This window comes from Amblyomma mixtum, chromosome 2 (genome assembly GCF_055824585.1).
Source record: "Amblyomma mixtum isolate Tamu chromosome 2, ASM5582458v1, whole genome shotgun sequence".
In the NCBI taxonomy this organism is placed as follows: domain Eukaryota; kingdom Metazoa; phylum Arthropoda; class Arachnida; order Ixodida; family Ixodidae; genus Amblyomma; species Amblyomma mixtum.
This window is the reverse complement of record NC_143013.1, coordinates 295,620,625-295,643,434: the sequence shown is the minus strand read 5'-3', so window position 1 is coordinate 295,643,434 and position 22,810 is coordinate 295,620,625. Positions and strand designations below refer to the sequence as shown.

The 22,810-nt window shown below is 48.6% G+C and overlaps 1 protein-coding gene across 1 annotated transcript in view; it reads right to left on the bottom strand.

Moving 5' to 3' along the window:
* Positions 1-4,948: 4,948 nt before the first annotated feature.
* LOC149364568 (uncharacterized) overlaps positions 4,949-22,810 on the bottom strand; it is a 51,203-nt gene continuing 33,341 nt past the window's right edge. Inside the window, exon 4 of the mRNA XM_089567514.1 lies at positions 4,949-5,054. Within this exon, the coding sequence (XP_089423640.1) occupies positions 4,949-5,054 (106 nt within the window). The remainder of the gene's footprint in view (positions 5,055-22,810) is intronic.

The window sequence follows — 22,810 nt, the reverse complement described above, 5'->3', positions numbered from 1 at the left end:
CAGAAAGTTAGGTGGGCGGATGAGATTAAGAAGTTTGCGGGGATACAGTGGCGCCAACTGACAAACGACAGGGTTAATTGGAGAGACATGGCAGAGGCCTTTGCCCTGCAGTGGGTGTAGTCAGGCTGATGATGAACTGGCGGAAATATGTCAGTCGATAAACCGAAGCACGAGAATGAATACATATGCCAAGAGGAAAAAATTCACACAAGGAGGCAAATTGATATGAGAAATATAATAACGCCATTTGTGCAAATGTTGAACACTCAGATGGGCACGTTATAGAAGGCTATAATGTAACAGAATGCATGGGTACAACCAAATGAAACGCAGAATAGAAAAATTCAAAAATGACTATGGTAAGCAATCATATACTGACATCTTCCTCTTGAACTCTTCAATCTCATTTCCGAGTACAACTTGTGGTGGAAGGTGGTTCCACGCCGACGATGCATTTGGAATGAAAGAATTAATGCATATTGTTGTACAGCACCGGGGAACGCCAACTTTGCATGATCGATCAATGTGGGATGAACCATATGTGCGTCGTCAGTGCATCTCGAAGAATTCAATTCATCCTGTAAATTTTGAAGAAACAGACACATGAGTGATACTGCCCTGCTAAGGAAAAGAGGGGTTAGGGACAATTATTTTTTTTTATTTCTGTGACCCTCGACAGCCCGTCATAGTTACGGGTGATAAGACGGGCAGCTCGGCTCTGTACTGCTTCCAGGTCATCAATAACATCATCAGCCTGACTATGGCCACTGCAGGGAAAAGGCCTCTCCCATGTCTCTCCAATTAATTCAAATAATCATAAATTACTTAGGTATTCTCCATTAACTCTTATCCCCAACTGCTCCCACTTCAGGCCCCAGAATACCTCCTGTAAACAGGCAGTGAATAGCATAGGCGAGATCATGTCTCCCTGCCGGACACCCTTCCGTATTGGAATTTTATTGCTGACTTTATGGAGGACTATGGTAGATGTGCAATCGTTATAATTATCTTCCAATGTTTTCACATAAAACTCTTCTACACCCTTAATCCGCAATGCCTGAATGACAGCTGAGTTTTCTACCGAGTCGAATGCTTTCTCGTAATCGATGAACGCTATATATAGGGGCTGGTTATATTCTGCGCATTTCTCTATCACCTGATTGAGAGCGTGAATATGGTCTACCGTCCAGTATCCTTTACGGAAGCCTGCCTGATCATTTGGTTGATTGGCCCCGCCGCGGTGGCTCAGTGGTTACGGCGCTCGACTGCTGACCCGAAAGACGCGGGTTCGAATTTCGATGAAGGCGAAATTCTAGAGGCGCGTGTACCGTGCGATGTCACAGCACATTAAAGAACCCCAGGTGATCGAGATCTCCGTAGCCCTTCACTACGGCGTCCCTCATAGCCTGAGTCGCTTTGGGACGTCAAACCCCAATAAACCAAACCAACAATTTGGTTGATGTAAGTCTATGGTTGTCCTGACCCTATTAGCATAACAGAGTTAGCATATTCGAATTTAGCACGGACACGTGACTTGTACACAAGAAGCTTGACAGGTGCCGGTGCTAAATAAAAATTAAATTTCAGATGTCCAAGCATGCGGTTAGAATGACGCCGAGATGTATGTAAGATGTTAGGGGTGTCAGAATAGAAAAAGAAGTAAAATAGGAAACATAGCATGAATTTCTGCGACGCAAATGTGCATTACATTACACATAGCCGCGTTAAGCGTCATTTGCCATTGCGAACACCAATTAGAGAAAGGTATTAGCTTTGCTTGGAGTGATGGAACGTCATTAGTATTGTTTAATTCACTGTAGACCACACAGTCGTCTGCAAAGAGTCCTATTGAAGATGTTACATTTTTAGGGAAGTCGGTAATGTATAGAAATGCATTAGTGTGTGTGCAGTGGCACATGGTACGAAAACTCCCAACAATGGCAAGAAGAATAGGGTAGCGTCAAAACAGAAGCTTGAAAGAACGCGAACATTAATTCATAGAAAAGGAGACGTCAAGGACTTGAAAAATTACAGGCTGGTCAGTTTACTGTCCGTTGCCTATAAGGTATTTACTGAAGTAATCGCTAATAGTAGGTATAACCTTAGATTTCAGTCAACTGAATGATCAAGCAGGCTTTTGAAAAGAACACTTCACACAGACCATATTCATACTATTGATCAGGTGATAGAGAAATGAGCAGAATATAACCAAACCCTATATATACCGGGTGTCCCAGCTAAATGTAACCAAACTTTTAAAAAAGGCGAAGTGTCATAGTCTAGTGAAACCAACTGAGAGTTGTTCATAAGTCGCGTGGCCTAGTCTTGAGTATTTCTTCGCCCTTCAAAGTTAATTAATTAGATAAGTTTAATTAGCTAACTTTTTAATTATTGACTTCAGGAAGAAAGTGTCAATACAAAAGTTTTAGATCACCTCGAAAAACCGCTAGTAGTGCTGTTTCTGTCAAGTTACGATTTACGTAGATTCATTTATTGGTATTAAAAGAAAGTTGTCACGTGACCAGCTGCTCGCTCACTTCTCTGCCCCAATGTGCACCCAAAGTCTCATCGAGGAGAGGACTTCAGAAAAAATGGATTTTATTCTTTAAGGCGCGTCTTGGGACGTTGAAGTGGCACAGTTGTCATGTGGAAGCTTTTCCTTATTGTGCGGGTTATGGTTAAAGGCTGGTAAAGAAACTGCTTTACGTAAATATTGACACATGCCTTCCTTAGAAGATGAGGAAGAACGCAACGGGGCATTGGAGAAAGACGAAGTGACTCTGCTCCGTCTCGTGCTGACCTGACTGGCTGCCGGTGTTCCTCGGCGCAGGAGACTTCTTTGTAACGTTACGTTACAATATTACTTTGCTGGAAATGTCTCAGTAAGCTGTTTCTCAAAGCGATCTACAACTTCTCCACTGACACCGTGTTCCTCAAGTCAATAATTAAAAAGTTAGTTAATTAAGCTTAACTAATTCGTCAACCTTGAAGAACGAAAAAATACTGCAGACTAGGTCACGCGACTATAAACAGCCCTCATTTGGTTTCAGACGGCTAGGCCACCGTGTGTTTTTTAAAAGCTTGGTTACATTTAGCTGGGACATCTGGTATATCGCGTTAATTGATTACGAGAAAGCGTTTGACTGAGTGGAAATCTCAGCTGTCGTGCAGCAATTGTGGATTAAGGGTGTAGAAGAGTGTTATGTGAAAATATTGGAAGATATCTATAACAACTGCACAGCTACCGCATTCCTCTATAAGGTCAGCAATAAAATTCCAATAAGGAAGTGTGTGAGGCAGGGAGACACGATTCCGCAAATTCTATTCACCGCCTGTTTGCACGAGGTATTCCGATGCCTGATTTGGGAACAGTTGGGGATAAGACAGGGTTAATTTGAGGGACATGGCAGAGGCCTTTGCCTTGCAGTAGGCGTAGTCAGGTTGATGATGAGGATGTATGAGACCAAAAATGGCTCAGAATACGGTTCTGTGAGCAGGACGTTAAAATTCGAGAATCGTAAGTCATTAGCATACATAAATCAGGCGGTCATTCCAGGCGAACTCAGTGTCAAGTAAGGCATCCGAACATTTAACAGATGAGCCATACGGAACCAGCGAGCGAGTGCAACAGTAGTGGAAGAGTTAAACTTTCTTCAAATGATTGTGGAAAGAGATAAGCTGTTTTAGAGACGTTTACACTAACTGCATTTTGCATTTGGGAGCTTGCGTCTGAGAAGCGGTAACCTTGAGACAAGACAATCATATCGTCTGCGTAAAACCAAAGTAGTGATGAACAGTCTAGCAAGCGAACAGCAGTTCACAATTTGTAGCGGTGTGCTGTAAGTGGTAATTGAGTATGTGCACTTAGGGCAGGTAGTAGCTGCTGATGAAAGGGAAAGAAAAATAACTCGAAGAATAAGAATGGGGTGGAGCGCATATGGCAGGTCCTCTGAGATCATCAACGGCAATTCACCATTTGATACCGCAACAAAAAACCGTTCAGCTTAAGTTAAGGACAACGCGGCGAGCCATGGAAAGAAAAATGATAGGTGTGAAGTTAAGACCCTTGAAGCAGGAAGAGTGGGTGAGGGAACAAATGCGGGTTAATAACATCCTAGTTGGAATCACAAGGAACAAATGGGCTTGAGGAGAGCATGCAATTCGAAGGCAGGATAACCGGTGGTCCTTAAGGGTAATGGAATGGATTTCAAGAGGAGGCAAGCGTAGCAGTGGGCGGTGGTCGCAACTGGCAAAGGACAGGGTTAATTGGAGCGACATGAGAAATGCATTTGCCCTGCAGGGGGCGCAGTCAGACTGGTGATGATGATCAAGCGCCCTTACGACGCACACAGCAAGCCAAGCACCGCGCCTTGATACAATAATATATGTGTCGTAAAGACTGGAAGACGTCTATAGCAGCTGCACAGCTACCATAGTCCTCCATAAAGTCAGCAATAAAATTCTAATAAAGAAGGGCGTCAGGTAGGCAGACATGATTTCGCCAATGCTATTCACGGCCTGTTTACAGGAGGTATTCCCAGACCTGGTTTGGGAACAGTTGGGGATAACTGTAAATGGAGTGTATGCAAGTAGTATTCGATCCACAGATGTCACTGCCTTCCTAAGTCACCCAGGAGATGAAGTGAAAAGCATGATCAATGAGTTAGACAGTCAGTGTAGAACGGGTCATGAGTGGATAATAACTAGAAGAATAAGAATGGGGTGGAGCGCTTATGGCAGGTTTTCTCAGATTATGAATGGCGGTTTACGAATATCCCAATTGGTACAAGGCGCAAGGGTGGACAGGACGAACGAAGAACGAACACGGACAAGGGGGGGGGGGGGGGGGGGGGGGTAAATGAAAAAAGAAAAAAACTTTATTGTAAGAGAAATTCGGGGCACACCCCAGGGTCCCCGCACGACACCACTGCACTCAAGTGTTATGATCCTAAGGTCGATAACACTGGCAGCCCAGCCGGGTCTCCCAGTCCTCCCATGTCTTGAGGTTCTCTAGGTCCCACGGGGGAGGGTCCGCCGGGCAGAGGCGAAGGGTTCTGAGCATAGGGAAGGAGTGAAGGGAGAGAGTGTGTAGTCTGTACCAGAGTGTTGCTTGTTTGTTATCTAGGGAGGGGTGGAAAGGGGGCAGAACTGGCGTGAGGCCCTGTAGGCCTACGTCAGCACGCTGAACGAGTGCATGCGCTTCTCCGTGAATCCCCGATCCGAGACCACCTGAGCCCGGTCTAAAGAACCTCGGGCTAAATGGTTGGCGGCCTCGTATCCGGGATTCCCGGAGTACGCAGGCACCCATATCAGCTCCATTTGGCGGGGTGGGGGTGCATCGGGCGAGTCCAGTATGCCAAAAGCAGGGACTTAGACTCGGTATCGAGCAGAATTTAGAATCGCAGTTTTAGAGTCACTTAAAATGTACCGGGCTTTCGTGCGGGTGATATCAAGCGCAGTGGCGGCTTCCTCTGCAGCTTCTGGGGAGGTGTCTGGAGGGAGAGGTAGTGTGAGGAGGCCACCACACCCGCTGTCGCTTCATCATCCGTGCAGGCAGCGCCCACCCATACGGCGTCTGGCTCGGAGCCGTACGCTCGATGGAGTGCCATCGCACGTGTTCTGCGGCGTTGGTCATAGTGGGACGAGTGCATATTCCTCGGAGCTTCTTTCGCTGTTACTTGAGACAATGGGACGGTCGGGACGGTTTGGTTTGTGAATTTTCGAGAGGAGGTAGAACCGTGCGGGGACTGGTCTGGCCGGTGTCATTGCTGTAAACATATCCTGGGACATCTTTTGTTTTTGAAGGAGAGATGTTATCTGATTGTTAACTTCGACTTCGAAGTCTCCTATGGGGTCGCCAGTGAGTTCAGTGTAAAAGTGTTTATTTTGGAATTGTCAGAAACCTTCCTTTAATTAATCGGTCTTGTCCTTAACAACGATAGCGTCGCCTTGGTCCACAGGCTTGAAGACTTGAGGGGTTGTTGTGGGCTGCTTTTGGTTTAGATTTTGAATATGATGATAGGAAATGCTATTGAATACCAGTGATGTATACATATATAAATGTTTACCTCTGTGTTTGGCTGGAATCCATGATTTGCCGGGTGTCCCTGGTACGTTCATTTCACGGTCTGTTTCGCGGTTTTGGAAACACTCACGCAGGCGTAAGTTCCATGCGAACTTATCTGGATCCTGGTATAATTGGAACTGACTAAATTTTTCCCGTCATGGGGTAGAAGGTTAGACACGTAGAGAGGAACTCATTCCGATGATTTGAGTGCCAGGCTGGATACGTTCACCATGTTATCAGATCTAATGGAAGACTCGCTATTAATAGTCGCGCAGTTCTTCTCAGGGCTGACGTGTTTCTAGTAGGAGGCAGGGAACGGGGCACTGTTGTGACACCAGCCTGCCTGGGTTTCCTAAGTACTTTCGTTCTTCGAATTTCTTTTCCTTAATTATTTCTGTCGCCGTGAGATCCGGTTAGCGACGGGTATGCTCCAATTCGATTGTTTTTCGTTGACTGTGCCGTATAAGTAGGTCAGCAATGCATACTGAACGGTTGCGTAGAATACCTCTCCACTCAGGCTTCTCGTCGGCATTAAGAGCGGGGTTAGTTGCAACCGCAAACCGTTTGGTACGTTTCCCTCTCATCATCATCATCGCTCATTCTTGTCTTCGGAGGCGTGGCCGCCATTCTTGCAGATTGTGAATAAGGGTATTTCACCTAAGACTCTGCACAGTTTTTAAGAATATGCTCTAAGCAAGAGGAGGGCTTCTACCCGACAGCACCTCGTGCCGGCAATAATTGGGGGTTGCATAAAAAAAAAAGAAATCGTGTCATGCCAGCCGTTTGCCGCGGAATGTTCCGGATGGTGTCATAGGATTCAGCGCGTCGTGCAGCATAAACTCACTATTATTACTATTAGTATTGATCGATTAAGTAGTTGAAACAATTTAAAAAAATGTAAAATCTGTTCAAAGGTGCCAAACTGACCAGAATGGAAAGCCTAACCAACTATACCGGGTGTTTTTTTTAGAAGGCCCAAAATTTAAAAAAAAGGTAAATTGCTTTAGATTTATTTTAGCGCTGGGGCTATACTGGAGGCTACGGCGGGCGCCAGGCAAGAGGAAAACTGCTTTAATTAGTTCGCTGATTAACTAAATATGTTAATTAACATTTCTAATTTTTGTTTTAGGGGCTATGTTGTATTCGCAGAATTGGAGATCGTCCTCTAAACAGTCAACCGAGGAAAAACAATTTCAATTAAAAATTTTACACGCACGTTAAGAGGCGCGAAAAATTCAGCCTGGTAGGCATCTTCACACCGTAACGCAGCGGCGGGAGCGCCTCTGACGTAGTTCACTGCGCACTGCGCTATCGCTGCTTATCTCGCTTCGCTCCGCGGCCTCTCGGAATGCCGCGCTGGAACAAAAACGCGTTGGGCGCATTTGTTTTTCAGTCCCGGACTGTCCGGGACGACTTGCGGACTCGAGTCCGGTATTTGTTTTTCTCGGGCAGCCCGAAAGCTCCGCCCACCTGCTTGCATCGCCATAGCAACGCGTTCGTTTTTAGCCTATGGCAGTCCGCGGGCTGCTGAGGGCTGCTGAGAAGGCAGCAGACGATAGCTGCGCGCCGCGCTGGCAGCCATATTAAGTTAGACTCCGTGTGCATTTTGAGTGCTTTTCGTGTTCCTGGAGGTCGATATCATGCGTTAAACCTTCACATGAGCTCCGTAGCTCCTCTCTCAGCCATCGCAAGACTTTTTGTTCTTGCATCTTCGTTTATTTTCTTGAAATCCACCGCACACGGACGCGCGTTCGGAGCTGCGAGCGCGTATTGTTAGCTCGTGTCGTCAAGAGGTTCATGTTCGCTTGTTTTGCCACATGCTGTCTGTACGCTTACCTGAAAGCATCGCAGGTGAACCACTCGTATACTGGAGCAGCTATAGAGCTTGTTGTCAACATTTTTGCGGAGGCTTTCGTCTATCCGCCTTTCCGCAACGAGTTGGGCTACTTTGTGCGAACTTCGCCGCAAGCAGTAGAGGCGAGCATACCTCCGAAGCTGAGTTCTGTAATGCACCTACGCTAAGCTGACAGTACAGTCTTTAAATCGGCTCAGTATCATGACCGAGCGCACGGCGTTGCTTCGGCGTCGTAGTGGCCGTGGCTTGCATCGTCTGCTAGCAGATGACAGCGTCCTTGTACGGTAACCGAGGGGGAGCCCGGCTCTGGCGCCGTGTTCGAAAGCAGCCTATGGCAAGTAGGTCATGTGACCATGACGGTTTTCCTGTCCGAGCGGAAGCCCAGACCTGCCAGCAAGTAGTCCGGGACTGGAAAAACAAATGCGGCCATTGACACAAAGTGCAGGGCGGAGCGAGCTACGTCACAGGCGCTCACAGACGCTGTGTTACAGTGTGAAGCTGCCTACCAGGGTGACTTTTTCTCGCTTCGTTACGCGCGCAAAAAAGTTTTGCATGAAAATCTTTTTTCTTGGCTGGACTGTTTGGAAGACGATCTCCAATTCTGCCAATACAACATATCCCCTAAAATAAAAGTTAATTAGCGTATTCAGTTAATCAGCGAACTAATTAAAGTAGCTTGCCTCTTACCTGCTGTCCGCCGTAGCCCTCGGTATAGCCCCAGGGTTAAAATAAATCTAAAGGAATTTACCTTTGTTTAAAAATTTTGAACCTCTCAAAAAAAAAAAAAACACCCGGCATGCTATCGCGCCACCTTCAAGGTGGAGCTCAAGTGTCCTCTGAAATATTTTATTCGGCATCGGAGTGTTAGCTTTCAGTATCAACCAGCATGCTGCTGCAGGTACCGTAGAAGTCCGCAATAGCAACCAAACACTGACAAGAAATCCGAAAGGCACCACGAACACTTTTTTTTTATTGGACGTTTTGTTTATCATGAACGTTCATGGAACGAAACGTCCAGTAAAAAAAAAAAGAGCGTGTGTACGTGGTGTCTCTCGGACATCTCATCAGTGTGTGGTTGCTGTGGACTTCTGCGGTGCCTGCAGCAGCGTGCGCACTCCTCCCGCGAATGCGGAATGATGAGAGGAAAAAAAAAAGAACCGTCCTCCCACGGGAACACCTCCGCAGGAGCAACGGGCATCCGCCCTCTGGATACTCGGGGGACAGCGAGAAGAAGAGCTGTGCTTTTAAGCACAGATCCTCCCCTTGTCCTCCACACACGGCGGCCGAGCTGTGACGCTGGTGGGACCACCAGGCACCGTTTTTTTTTCTACAGCGATCCGCTGTGCCGGCGCTGGGAATCGAACCAACGTCGGTGGGGATATTCGCCCAAGCATTGCCAACTGGCGCGCTAACCACTCGGCTACCGTGCGGCTCTGGCTTTTGACGGCGTCGGCGAGTGCTGATAGAAGGGAAGCGAAGCAGGCCGAAACTGAGCATGCGCGGGGGATCGGGCGTGCCAGCAGAAACATGCTACGCGTCGAACGTGGAGCGGCCGCACTAGTGTGGAAGTGCGATACCGCGTGGGGCACCAGCCCCGTCATGGTATTTCGTCCGTGCAGATGAAAGAGAGTTGGAAATGCGAAAGCCGCAACCTGAAACTGGATTGGTGCCATGTAAGCGTTGATGGGACCAACATGGCACGGAGTACATCGCTGTACACATTCAGCCAAAGCGTTGAAGCACTGTGTACTGTTTATTAAATGTAATACAGATTTCTGGCCCTTGCAGCCGGACCGAAGCGGAAAAAATATCGCGAGCAATGAACGCTGACACGTAATCGTGTTGCACTAACCCAAAGAGGCAACAAAACAGGAAAAGGGCAAATTGGTCGAAAGAGACCAGTTACACTGTCCAGTGTCTGAAATGGAAAGTGAACAGTCTGTACTGAATATATGGGACACATCACATCGTCTATAGTGTCTGAAATGGAAAATGAACAACGTATACTGATTGAAAGAGACCAGTTACACAGTCTAGTGTCTGAAATGGAAAATGAACAGTGTATACTGAAAACATGAAACCCATCCCACTGTCTAGTACCTGAAATAGAAAATGAACAGTCTATACCGAATACATGAAACCCATCCCACTGTCTAGTACCTGAAATGGAAAATGAACAGTCTATACCGAATACATGAAACCCATCACACTGTCTAGTACCTGAAATGGAAAATGAACAGTGTATACTGAACGAAAGAGACCAGTTACACAGCCTAGTGTCTGAAATGGAAAATGAACAGTGTATACTGAACGAAAGAGGCCAGTTACACAGCCTAGTGTCGAAAATGGAAAATAAAGAGTGTATACCGAATACATGAAACCCATCACACTGTCTAGTACCTGAAATGGAAAATGAAGAGTGTATACTGAACGAATGAGACCAGTTACACAGTCTAGTGTCTGAAATGGAAAATGAACAGTGTATACTGAACGAAAGAGACCAGTTACACAGCCTAGTGTCTGAAATGGCAAATGAACAGTGTATACTGAACGAAAGTGACCAGTTACACAGCCTAGTGTCTGAAATAGAAAATGAACAGTGTATACTGAACGAAAGAGACTAGTTACACAGTCTAGTGTCTGAAATGGAAAATAAAGAGTGTATACCGAATACATGATATCCATTACACAGTCTAGTACCTGAAATGGAAAATGAACAGTGTATACTGAACGAAAGAGACCAGTTACGCAGTCTAGTGTCTGAAATGCAAAATAAAGAGTGTATACCGAATACATGATATCCATTACACTCTCTAGTACCTGAAATGGAAAATAAACAGTGCATACTGAACGAAAGAGACCAGTTACACAGTCTAGTGTCTCAAATGGAAAATAAAGAGTGTATACCGAATACATGATATCCATTACACTCTCTAGTACCTGAAATGGAAAATAAACAGTGCATACTGAACGAAAGAGACCAGTTACACAGTCTAGTGTCTCAAATGGAAAATAAAGAGTGTATACCGAATACATGATATCCATTACACTGTCTAGTGTCTCAAATGGAAAATAAAGAGTGTATACCGAATACATGATATCCATTACACTGTCTAGTGTCTCAAATGGAAAATAAAGAGTGTATACCGAATACATGATATCCATTACACTGTCTAGTGTCTCAAATGGAAAATAAAGAGTGTATACCGAATACATGATATCCATTACACTGTCTAGTGTCTCAAATGGTAAATAAAGAGTGTATACCGAATACATGATATCCATTACACTGTCTAGTGTCTCAAATGGAAAATGAACAGTGTATAATGAATAAATGAAACCCATTACACTCTGTCTAGCACCTGATAATCCTACGAACTCCTGCGAATTTGAAGTGGTCTCTCGCGATGGCACTGCCGTTGCAACCTTGTGTTCCTTGAAGTAACTTATATCCTGCTGTCCCTTCGTGAAGGTGTGAAAGAGCACTCCACGCTGGGTAGTGGCCCCACCACGACCAATGTCCACGCACCTCCTTGTCTTCGGCCTGGGACTGAAATCTCCGCTCCTCCCATCCGTGCCACTGCCTGCGAGGGTGGAGATTACATATGGTCGTTACAACTCCGATGACGCATTCCTCATTCAATGCACGTGACACTGCCATTATTAGTACGGCAGCATCTCTGTGCGGTAGGCCACGCACATGCCAGAAAATGTCTGCCATTCACGAATCATTAATTACCAGGAGGTTACATACGTTTCGCTCACAGAAACAACGCTCCTTTGCGCGCGCCATTACCGACAGGTCCCTTCCCGACCTGTCAATCTCACCGATACGGGGCACCAGGAATCCCAAATGTGACAACCCTCCAACGCTTTTGCGTCCTACTGTATACGTACGCTAAAGCATCCCACAAGTTTTTGGCTTGCGCTTCTACACCTACAACAAAGCCGTTCCCGGCCATCTTGCCTCGCCGCGCGGCCACCTTTTTCACCGCCGAACAATCGCACCGGTCGTGTTTCAAGTTGCGGCTTTGGCATTCCGACCTTTCTTTTATCTGCACGGACGAACCACCATGACGGGGCTGGTGCCCCACGCGCTATCACACTTCCGCCCTAGTGCGGCCGCTCCACGCCCGATGGCGAGATAACCGCATCCCCCGCGCATGCTCGCTTTCGGTCTTCTTCGCTTCCTTTCTATCAGCACTCGCGGACGCCGACAAGAACCAGAGCCGCACGGTAGCCGAGTGGTCAGCGCGCCAGTTGGCAATGCTTGGGCGAATATCCCCACCGACCTTGGTTCGATTCCCAGCGCAGGCACAGCGGATCGCTGTCGAAAAAACTGCGCCTGGTGATCCCACCAGCGTCACAACTCGGCCGCCGTGTGTGGAGGACAAGGGGAGGATCTGTGCTTTTTCGCACAGCTCTTCTTCTCGCTGTCCCCCGGGTATCCAGAGGGCGGATGCCCGATGCTCCTGCGGAGGTTTCCCCGGGGGAGGAAGTTTCTTTTCTTCTTTCCCATCGTTCCGAATTCGAGGGAGGAGTGCGCACGCTGCTGCAGGCACCGCAGAAGTCCGCAGCAACCACACACTGACGAGACGTCCGAGAGACACCACGTACACACGCTATTTTTTTTTTTTACTGGACGTTTTGTTCCATGAACGTTCATGAAAAACAAAACGTCCAGCAAACAAAAAAAGAAAGGTACGTGTTGCCTTTCGGATGTCTGGCCGGTGTTTGGTTGCTATTGCGGACTTCTACGGTACCTGCAGCAGCATGTTGATACTGAAATGCATCCGAAAACGCTACGTACGGTTTTTTTTTAATGCACTCATATCCTGATGTTCCATAAAAAAAAAAGAGAAAAAGGGCGTACGCAGTGTGATTCGTATTTCTGCCCAGTGTGTGCTTGCTGCGGTCTTTCAGGCACCTGCAGCAGCGTGCCCTTTCGTATCATAATATCTAGCACATTCATGAAAGTACGCACAATACAGCGGCTGCACTCCTCATTGTCTCTCTCTGCACTGTCAACATCTTCGTGTCTTGTATTGTTGCTGTATTAGCGCGCGCACTGCACAACGTAAAATTCGCTAGCTCTAGTTATTGCTTTGCCAGCTGGTCCATATCGCCTTGCTACAACTGAGCAACGTAAGGTGCAGGCTGCAGACAATCATTGGAATTTACTCTCCTTGTGCGAATGGCTCACCACTTCCAATTATCACAGTCCGTTGCAACTGCCGAATCGATGGCCACTTGCCACAAAAGTCTGCGAGAATCCGGTAAGTGGAAGCGTTAACACTTAGCGAGTCTTCTCTAATTACTGGCCTCCGTCTTGAATGCGCTACGTAGTTCTACATTGTGCAGTTCACGCGGTGCTACAGCAATATTGCATGTCACAAACATGGGGAAAGTGCAGAGAGAGTCGATGAGGACCGCAGCCACTGTAAACAATTTCCTTTTATGATGATCATTTTATATCGTTATACTAATAGGCATGCCGCTGCAAATACCATAATAGACCGCAGCGAGCACACATCAGAAAGACACTAGGCAGACCTTTTTTCTTTTTTTACGGGACATCAGGATATGAGAGGATGCTAAAACACTTATCCAGGAACAAAAAACCAGACGCGTACGTCGCGTTTCCGGATGTCCGGTCGATGTACGCTCGCAGCTGTCCTCCAGCACCGTGCCAATCAACGTCCTGCGGTCGCAATCAGTAGTTCCCCGCTGAATTTACTCATGCAGCGCAGTCGTCTCGCGTACACCGTATCTTTGGTTTGGCCCGTGGAAACCCGTTTTTCTCGCGCCGACATTCCGCCGCTTCGATTTTGCAGTTTCTGCATGTTTTAGCCTCCATAGCAACTACTTCGCTCTAGAGAAGCCTGCAGGCAGTGGTGCGCAGCTGCCGGGAAACTAGCAAAACGCGACCGCGAAGGATGTATATAGTGAGTGTTCAACTTCAGACTTTGCACATCTTTTTTTCTTCTAAAATAGGCTTTCTGTGTTCGAAAAGCACTTTTTTCGCACTGTCGGCGGTGTAGTACATCAGAATGCAGCTACTACGTGCTATCTAGCAAGACGATAAACCAATATTCAATAGCTATCTTCTAAACTGTTACTGTTACAAACCTTGATTATTAAAGGTGCAGTGCAGAAAAATCTGAACACGTTCCGAGCATTGTTAGAAACTGCGACTTATTGTCTTGTGTGGCCGATTTCTCTAATTCAATCGAATTAACGTCCGGCTCCCGCCATTATTTTTTGACTTCTCCCCCGTACGCTGGGCGTAGTCGACCAATGCGTGGAGTGCCTTCAGCCAGTCCCGTGGAAGCTTTGCTTTCGCTTTATTTTGTCTTTTTGGTTTCCGCGAATAAATAGTTTCATTCGCAGATAATATAGTCGCAAAATAGGCCCGCAGAAATAAAAATACGCGCGGACTATTTGCTACTATACTCCGTCTCACAACATGTTTGCAGCACTACGAAAGGTAGAGCTCTCTCGTCCAATCAGGATGGCGCGCACTACATTAGTGTGTTCCTACGCGCCTGTGGCTCGTTCCATATAAAAGAAGGCGTACTGCTAATTAGCTTCTTTGTACATCTAGCAGGGGGCGCTTGATGTCTGTTTGTTTTTGTACAGGCAGACGCCCGTTCCAGACGCACTGGCCCCACTTTTTCTTTTTTTTCGGTCGCCACCTGTTTGTATCATTTCCTCGGTTGTCACGTCACAGTTATTTTCAATGTTCCTGCTATGTGTAAATGAATTTATTTATTCCAGCATGGCCACTACACTATTAAGGAAATGCAAGGGTCAAATGCAGGCCGGGGCAGCTGAATGTCGATGTTGGCGAAATGTAAAACCCCATGCGCTGAGTTAAAGTCAACGCACAAGCGGTCAAAATTAATCCGGAGCCGTCTGCTACGGTGTCTGCAATATCTCATGAGAGACGCTGCGAGGGCACTCCGACTTTCGCGCGTACGTTAGCACATTAATGGGGCTCATCACAACTCCACTCAACTCTGCTGGTTTGTGTCGTCGTCCAGGTTGACAACAATAGATGGTCCTTGGTCAACAGCATCGTCAATGACACGGTCCAGTTTCCTCATCCCATCTTCCTCACTAATAGCATGCTGCACGTAATTCTTCCATTTCTCAGTAGTCACTTGCATGATGCCTTGCCAAACCAGAGGCTCCACGTCTTAGAGTTTAAGCGTCTTGTTTTGACTGGCGACGAAGCCCTTGACATCGCTCCAAACAAACTATCGGGTTCGATTGTCAGTGGTAGGGTGGCAAGCGCACATCGAGACGGCCAGCAGCTTCGGCGCTGCAGTCCACACGGTATCGGTCCCCACCTGCGTTCACGTTGTTGCCAAGCTTCATGAGCTCGGCCTTCACCATGTCGCTACTCCACGCGACCCGTTTTCCAGGCAGCCCAGTCTATGTCTTTTTTTGAGGCTAGTCATCCGCCGCACTTTATCCTGCTTCACAGAATGATATGGCGCGTTGTCCATCGCTGTAACGCAGCCGGCTTCTTCAGGGACAACATTCGGCCCGCCTTCAACGTCTGCGTTGTCCACTGGTAAAGCGTTCGCTCGCTCACCTGAGTGAGTTTTTCCCTCCTCTTGGTGAGCGCATTCGTACTTGAACTGCCCCCGTTCTCGACACGCAGCACTTCAAGAAGCCAACTGCGATGGTCTGCTTAGAAAAACAGCGCACTGTCGGTGTAGGGCACACTGACGACACAACCGACTCGGCCGGCGCCATGTTGGAAAATGGCGATGCATCACTACCTCGCAGCAAGCCTCCGCAGAGCTGTGTTCGTACGGGCTTTGTCTGTTAACTTCACCAGTGATTGAAGCACTCTATACCACCTAAATCTACCAGTCCACATTATGGTTTGGTTTGGTTTATGGGGTTTAACGTCCCAAAGCGACTAAGGCTATGAGAGACGCCGTAGTGGAGGTTTCCGGATATTTCGACCACCTGGGGTTCTTTAACGTGCACTGACATCGCACAGTACACGGGACTCGAATTTCTCCTCCAAAGAAATTCAGCCGCCGCGGCCGGGATCGAACCCACGTCTTTCGGGCCAGCAGCCGAGCACCATAGCCACTGAGCCACCGCGGCGGCTTAGTCCACATTATGCTTTCAATTGCTGTGCTCATTGTTTGATTAATAGTCCTACACTGCTCAAATATTCGAGGGACTATTTTTTGTGTTCCTGCAGCCCTGATTGGACGAGAGTTCTCTGCCTTCCGTAGTGCTGCAAACACCTTGTGAGACGAAGCATACGTATTACTCCGCCGATGGCACAGCGGCAAGCCGCCACGGCACTGGGTGGCGCGTTGGTCGGCTCCGCCCACCGTATGGGGAGAATTCAAAAAAAAAAAAAGGTGGGAGCCGGACGTTAATTTGATTTAATTAGGGAAATCGACCACACAGGCCAATAAATCGCAGTTTCTAAGAATGCGAGAAACGTGTAGATTGAGTTCCCGCGGCAAAAAGACGAGTTCAGATTTCGCTTCACTGCACCTTTAAGAGGCCTGCAGCCCACAGTAGCATCCAAAGTTTTTACAATAATAACGGCTACCCTCAGCGCTGTGGCACAACAAACGTTGTCTGTTTCGACGTCTTACGTGCACTAGGGAGTTTGCTGTGCCTCCAAGCTTCTTGAAAGAGCGTGCATTTTGCCTCGATGTAGCCACGTAACTCGTCGAAATAGCCAAGATTTGTTGGCCCACACCGTCGAGGGTAAGCGTATTTTCGAAATTATAAAAACTGATGTAGAAATTACGATAAGCTACAGGGGTCTCAATAACTAAGCAGCCTACTAGTAATAGTTAAAAAGACAGCTAATGAGTATTTGTTAATCAGCCTGCTATTTAGAATGTGTTAGCTGTATTCTGATGTAATACTCAGCTGACAATTCTAAGCCGAAAAAAGTTCTAACTCATTACTTTTATTTTTAAGAAATCCTGTACTGTCTTCGGGGACACACCCTAATGGCCTAGCCTTCTAAAACATTTTCTGCGTACGGTCGTCCACACACCTGCTGAGAGCACTTGCATCATTTAGCTCGGGCCTAGGACCGGAACCAGACCGGGGGAGGTTTCGCAATACATTCCGGCCTGTATGTCTCCGCAGCAGTCAATGCAAAAACTGTGCTCATTTCTTTTTCTTTTTTTATTACAATTATAACGTTCATCCTGCCTTCGACTTCGAATTGCTCACGCAAGGCAACCCTCGGAATATAACATCAGTCTCTCGTACTTTTCATAACACTCACTCTTCACCGAAAGCACACTTGTGCAGTTTTCGAGAATTCAGTTCGGAGCTGACACTTACACTCACCCGATTATTCGGGCCAGTTGCTATAGCATTTTCGAAATGTAAACGTTACCTTTGACAGAACGAGCACTCGGTTTCCATCACTTATTCTTCAGGCGGGAAAATCATTTGTGGCACGGTGTTAGTAACAACTTTACTTTCAAGCAAAAAATGAAGTGAAATCAGCTCTTTCCCGGTTGTTGGTTGGGTGGACGATTAGGTTTTCCGTGATTTGCTGAGGGTGTTGTCCAGAGGGGGGGGGGGGGGGGGGGGGGGGGGCTTGGGATGTATCTGCCTGTGTTTGTGGAGAATAGCCAGCAGTACAACGGGCTTCAGACAGTTCTTGTAGAGTGTTACGGACCCACATACGGAGGAGCCTGTTGGTTGAAGTCCCTTGAGGCGGATTTAGGCCCGATTTGTCATCAGCATCAGCCTGACTACGCCCACTGCAGGACAAAGGCCGCTCCCATGTCTCTCCAATTTACCCTGTCCTTTCCCAGCTGCGGCCACCGTATTACTACACATTTCTTGATCTCATCCTCCCACTTAACTTTCTGCAACCCCCTGCTACGCTTGCCTTCTCTTAGAATCCACTCCGTTACCCATCAGGGCCAGCGGTTATCTTGCCTTCGCATTACATGCCCATTTCTGCCTCTTGATTTCGACTAGAATGTCATTAACCCGCGTTTGTTCTCTCGCCCGCTTCCGATTTGTTAACGTCACGCCTATTATTTTTCTTTCCATAGCTCGCTGCGTTGTCTTTAAGCTGAACCCTCTTTGTTAGCCGCCGCGGAGGCTCAGTGGCTATGGTGCTCAGCTGCTAGCCCGAAAGACGCGGGTTCGATCCCGGCCGCGGTGGTTGAATTTCTTTGGAGGAGAAATTCGAGGCCCGTGTACTGTGCGATGTCAGTGCACGTTAAAGAACCCCAGGTGGTCGAAATTTCCGGAGCCCTTCACTACGGCGTCTCTCATAGCCTTAGTCGCTTTGGGACGTTAAACACCATAAACAAAACCAAACCTCTTTGTTACCCTCCACGCTTCTGCCCCATAGGTGAGTACCGGTAAGATACATTGGTTGTAGACTTCTCTCTTGAGGGGTATTGGTAAACTGCCATATGCGCTTCACCTCATTCTTATTCTTCTAGTTAGTTCCCTCTCATGATCATGATCGGCTGTCACTACCTGCCCTAAACAGCCATATTTTCTTCCTTGACGGTTGAGTATAACTCATTGATCATACTTTGCAGTTCATACCCTGATCGACTTAGCAAGGCAATATTGACACATGCCTTCCTTAGAAGATGAGGAAGAACGCAACGGGCCATTGGAGAAAGACGAAGTGACTCTGCTCCGTCTCGTGCTGACCTGACTGGCTGCCGGTGTTCCTCGGCGCAGGAGACTTCTTTGTAACGTTACGTTACAAATCTGGTGGAGGCAGTGCCGGGTACGCTTCCAGCGCATAATCTACCTCTCACTACGAAGCTTACTCCGGTACATCAGCGCCTCGGCCGCCGCCTACTTGGAGAGCCCCCGGAATTTGGACCACTTCCGGCCGCTACCAGGTCGACGCAGCCTCGGGCCCCTGTAACACCTGCGGCAATGACATCTGAGAGTAGGGCTCCCACGCAAGACAACAGTATCAATACCGCAGCTCCAGCAATGGAGCCGCAGAGTCCTCCTCGCTACACCCCTGCGCCAACCTATCAGCGACCCCGTAAGAGTCAAGTATGGCGGGCCCGCGACCGTCGGCCCCTCTGCTTCCATTGCGGTGAAGCAGGTCACCTCTACCGGGCGTGCCCGTACCGCCGCGTCGGCCTGCGCGGTTTCGCACCGGACGACCCCTGCCCTCAAAATGGCGAGCGGCCTACTGAAATCGAAAGCCACCTTGCTGCGCAACAGCATCCTGTTACGTCCGGCTACCAAGAACGTCGGTCTACGTCCCCAACAAGTTACCGTTCCTCAAGTCCGAGCTATCCCCGACGCCGACGCTCTCCCAGCCCTCGCCGGGAAAACTAATGTCAGCGGCCTTCGGAGGCAGGGTCGCTGATGTCGCGAAATGTGAAGATCCTCCGTCCTCGTCACGCCGACTCGACGAGATTTCGCTGGGGTCAGGTAGCAACAGCATCCGACGGGCTACCTTCGACCGATACGACGACATTCCGCTTGGGACAGGTGGCGACAGCATCCGACACACTACCTCCGATTTGCGCGTAAAGATTGATGGAGCCGATGTAACGGCGTTACTAGACACCGGTGCAGATTACTCGGTAATGAGCCACGGTCTCGCCCGCGAATTGAAGAAAGTTTTGACGCACTGGTCCGGCCCGAAAATTCGCACGGCGGGAAGTCACTTGATTACCCCTGTTGGCAAGTGCACAGCGCGTGTCGGCATCCGGGGTTTTGTGTATGTCGGAGAATTCGTCGTACTTCGCGAGTGTTCCAAAGACTTGATCCTTGGCCTAGACTTCCTGCAGACTAACGGCGCTGTCATTGACCTGAAAGAAGCGCGTGTGACGTTCTCGACGAAACGGGCCGTGGAGCGCATTGAAATCGAGGATCCGGAACTCAACGTTCTGCGTATTGTCGACGATGATGTGAGGGTGCCAGCACGGTCTAGTGTGCTTGTTCTTGTGCGTCATGACTTGTTTCACGACTACGAGGGCATCGCGGATGGGCACCTCCCGCTACTTCTCGAGAAGGAGATAGCCGTTGCTCGAGGACTCGTTCAACTCCATAACGGTTGTGCTACTGTCCTCCTGACGAATTTTGCTAAGGAGATGCGGCACCTCGCCAAGGAAACGGCTGTTGCCTTCCTTCACGACGTTACTGCCTCGCCTCGTTTATGCACCGCCGGGGCCAACCCTCAAGAGGAGGCTACATCTTGCCGTCTCCTTCAAACCGTTAAAATTAGCCCGGACTTGACGCCCGATCAAAGGAATCTTCTTTCGGCTCTTCTGACTGATTTCGCAGACTGCTTCGCCACTGGCTCCAAGGTCGGTCGTACTCCTGTCGCCAAGCACCGCATCATAACCGATGAGGCCACGTTACCGGTATGCCAACGCCCGTACCGGGTTTCTCCTAAGGAACGTGAAGCCATTCAAACGCAAGTGAATGAGATGCTTGCGGACGACGTAATCCAGCCTTCGACGAGCCATGGGCGTCGCCAGTAGTCCTCGTCAAGAAGAAAGATGGCACCCTGAGATTCTGTGTCGATTACCGGAAACTAAACAACGTGACCAAAAAGGACGTCTATCCGCTCCCCAGGATTGATGATGCTCTCGACCGTCTACGCGATGCCAGGTACTTCTCCTCATTAGACCTCAAAAGCGGATACTGGCAAATCGAGGTGGATCAGAGAGACCGAGAGAAGACTGCATTTGTGACGCCCGACGGCCTATACGAGTTTAAGGTGCTTCCGTTTGGTCTTTGCTCTGCGCCGGCCACGTTCCAACGTATGATGGACACGGTTTTATCAGGTCTGAAGTGGCAGTCGTGCTTAGTGTACTTAGATGATGTCGTCGTTTTCTCGCCTACTTTCGAGCAACACCTGGACCGGTTGCGCATTGTGCTTCAAGCACTCAAAGGCGCACAATTAACGATCAAGCCGGAGAAATGCCATTTCGCTTTCAAAGAACTTCGCTTTCTCGGCCATGTTGTCAGTGCACAGGGCGTTCTCCCTGATCCGGACAAGACTACCGCAGTGTCAAGTTTTCCACGTCCCAGCGATAAAAAGGCACTTCGGCGATTTCTGGGCCTTTGCTCTTACTACCGACGCTTCGTCCAAGATTTCTCCAAGATAGCTGAACCATTGACAGCACTAACCAGAGAAGACATACCCTTCCTGTGGGGAGGCGATCAAGAACAAGCTTTCCAGGAGCTCCGAAGCCGCCTCCACAGGCCCCCCATACTCGCCCATTTCGATGAAAACGCAGCAACTGACGTCCACACTGATGCCAGCAACGTTGGCCTTGGGGCTGTACTTATCCAGTGGCAAGATGGCGTAGAACGAGTTATAGCTTACGCGAGTCGAACACTATCCCGATCGGAGACGAACTATTCAACGACCGAGAAGGAGTGTCTTGCGGTGATCTGGGCCATAAGCAAGTTTCGACCATACCTGTATGGACGACCCTTCCGTATTGTCAGCGACCATCATTCGCTGTGCTGGCTGGCCAGCCTCAAAGACCCGTCTGGACGCTTGGCTCGATGGAGCCTTCGTCTTCAAGAGTATAATGTTACCGTTGTTTATAAGTCGGGACTTAAACACCAAGACGCAGATTGCTTATCACGCGCGCCCTTAGACTCCGCTGCAGTGGAAAACGCCGACGATTTTCCCTTCATTGGGGCCATTACTCAATCTCATATGGCTGACCTTCAACGCAAGGACCAGGAGCTGGCGCCGCTCATCGAGTATCTAGAAGGCCGCGGTGGTCGGGTACCGCCTGTTTTTCGTCGTGGCTTGCAGTCATACACTTTACGAAGTGGGGTTCTCTACAAGCGCAATTTTGAAAGATCACAAGAGACATTCCTGCTCGTAGTACCTATGGACCTACGGCCTGACATCTTGAGCGCTTGTCACGACGAACCATCCGCCGGCCACTTGGGAGTTAGTCGCACGTTTGCCAGAATTCGGGCGAAGTATTATTGGCCGAAATTATTACCTTCAGTACGATCCTATGTTAAAACCTGCCGTGACTGTCAACGTCGAAAATCTCCCCCCATGAAACCAGCCGGATTTCTTCAACCTATTGCTCCACCGAAAACTCCTTTCCAACAAGTGGGAATGGATCTTCTTGGCCCTTTTCCAAAGTCAACTAATGGAAAGCGTTGGATTGTGGTCGCGACGGATTACCTGACCCGGTATTCTGAGACCGCGTCGCTCACAAATGGAACTGCCACCGAAGTCGCCGCATTCTTTGTTCACGACGTCGTATTGCGCCATGGCGCCCCGGCTATTATTATTACCGACCGTGGGGCAGCTTTTACGGCCCGCCTGACTAAGGCAGTGCTGAATCTTACACACACTAGCCATAGACAGGCCACGGCGTACCACCCGCAGACTAACGGCCTGGTGGAACGGCTAAACAGAACTAAGGCCGACATGCTGTCCATGTACGTGGATATAGAGCATAAGACCTGGGATCAAATTCTCCCATACGCCACGTTCGCATACAATACGGCACTTCAAGAGACGACGCGGATTACTCCCTTCGAGCTTGTCTTCGGCCGCCGAGTGACCACTCCCCTGGATACGATGTTGCCCGTATACCCCGACTGCGAAAGTGAACTTGATATGGACGTCGCTAGTTTTGCTCAGCGTGCAGAAGAAGCGCGGCAGCTGGCACGGCAGCGCATATACATACAACAGCAACTAGACGCTGATCGCTACAACCAGGGACGGCGCTTCGTTTCCTACGAGCCTGGAGACTATGTATGGATTTGGACACCCGTTCGCAATCGCGGACTGTCTGAAAAATTACTGCGCCGGTACTTCGGACCATACCGTGTCCTCCGCCGCATCAGTGACGTTACTTACGAAGTAGAATCTGCCACCCGAGACC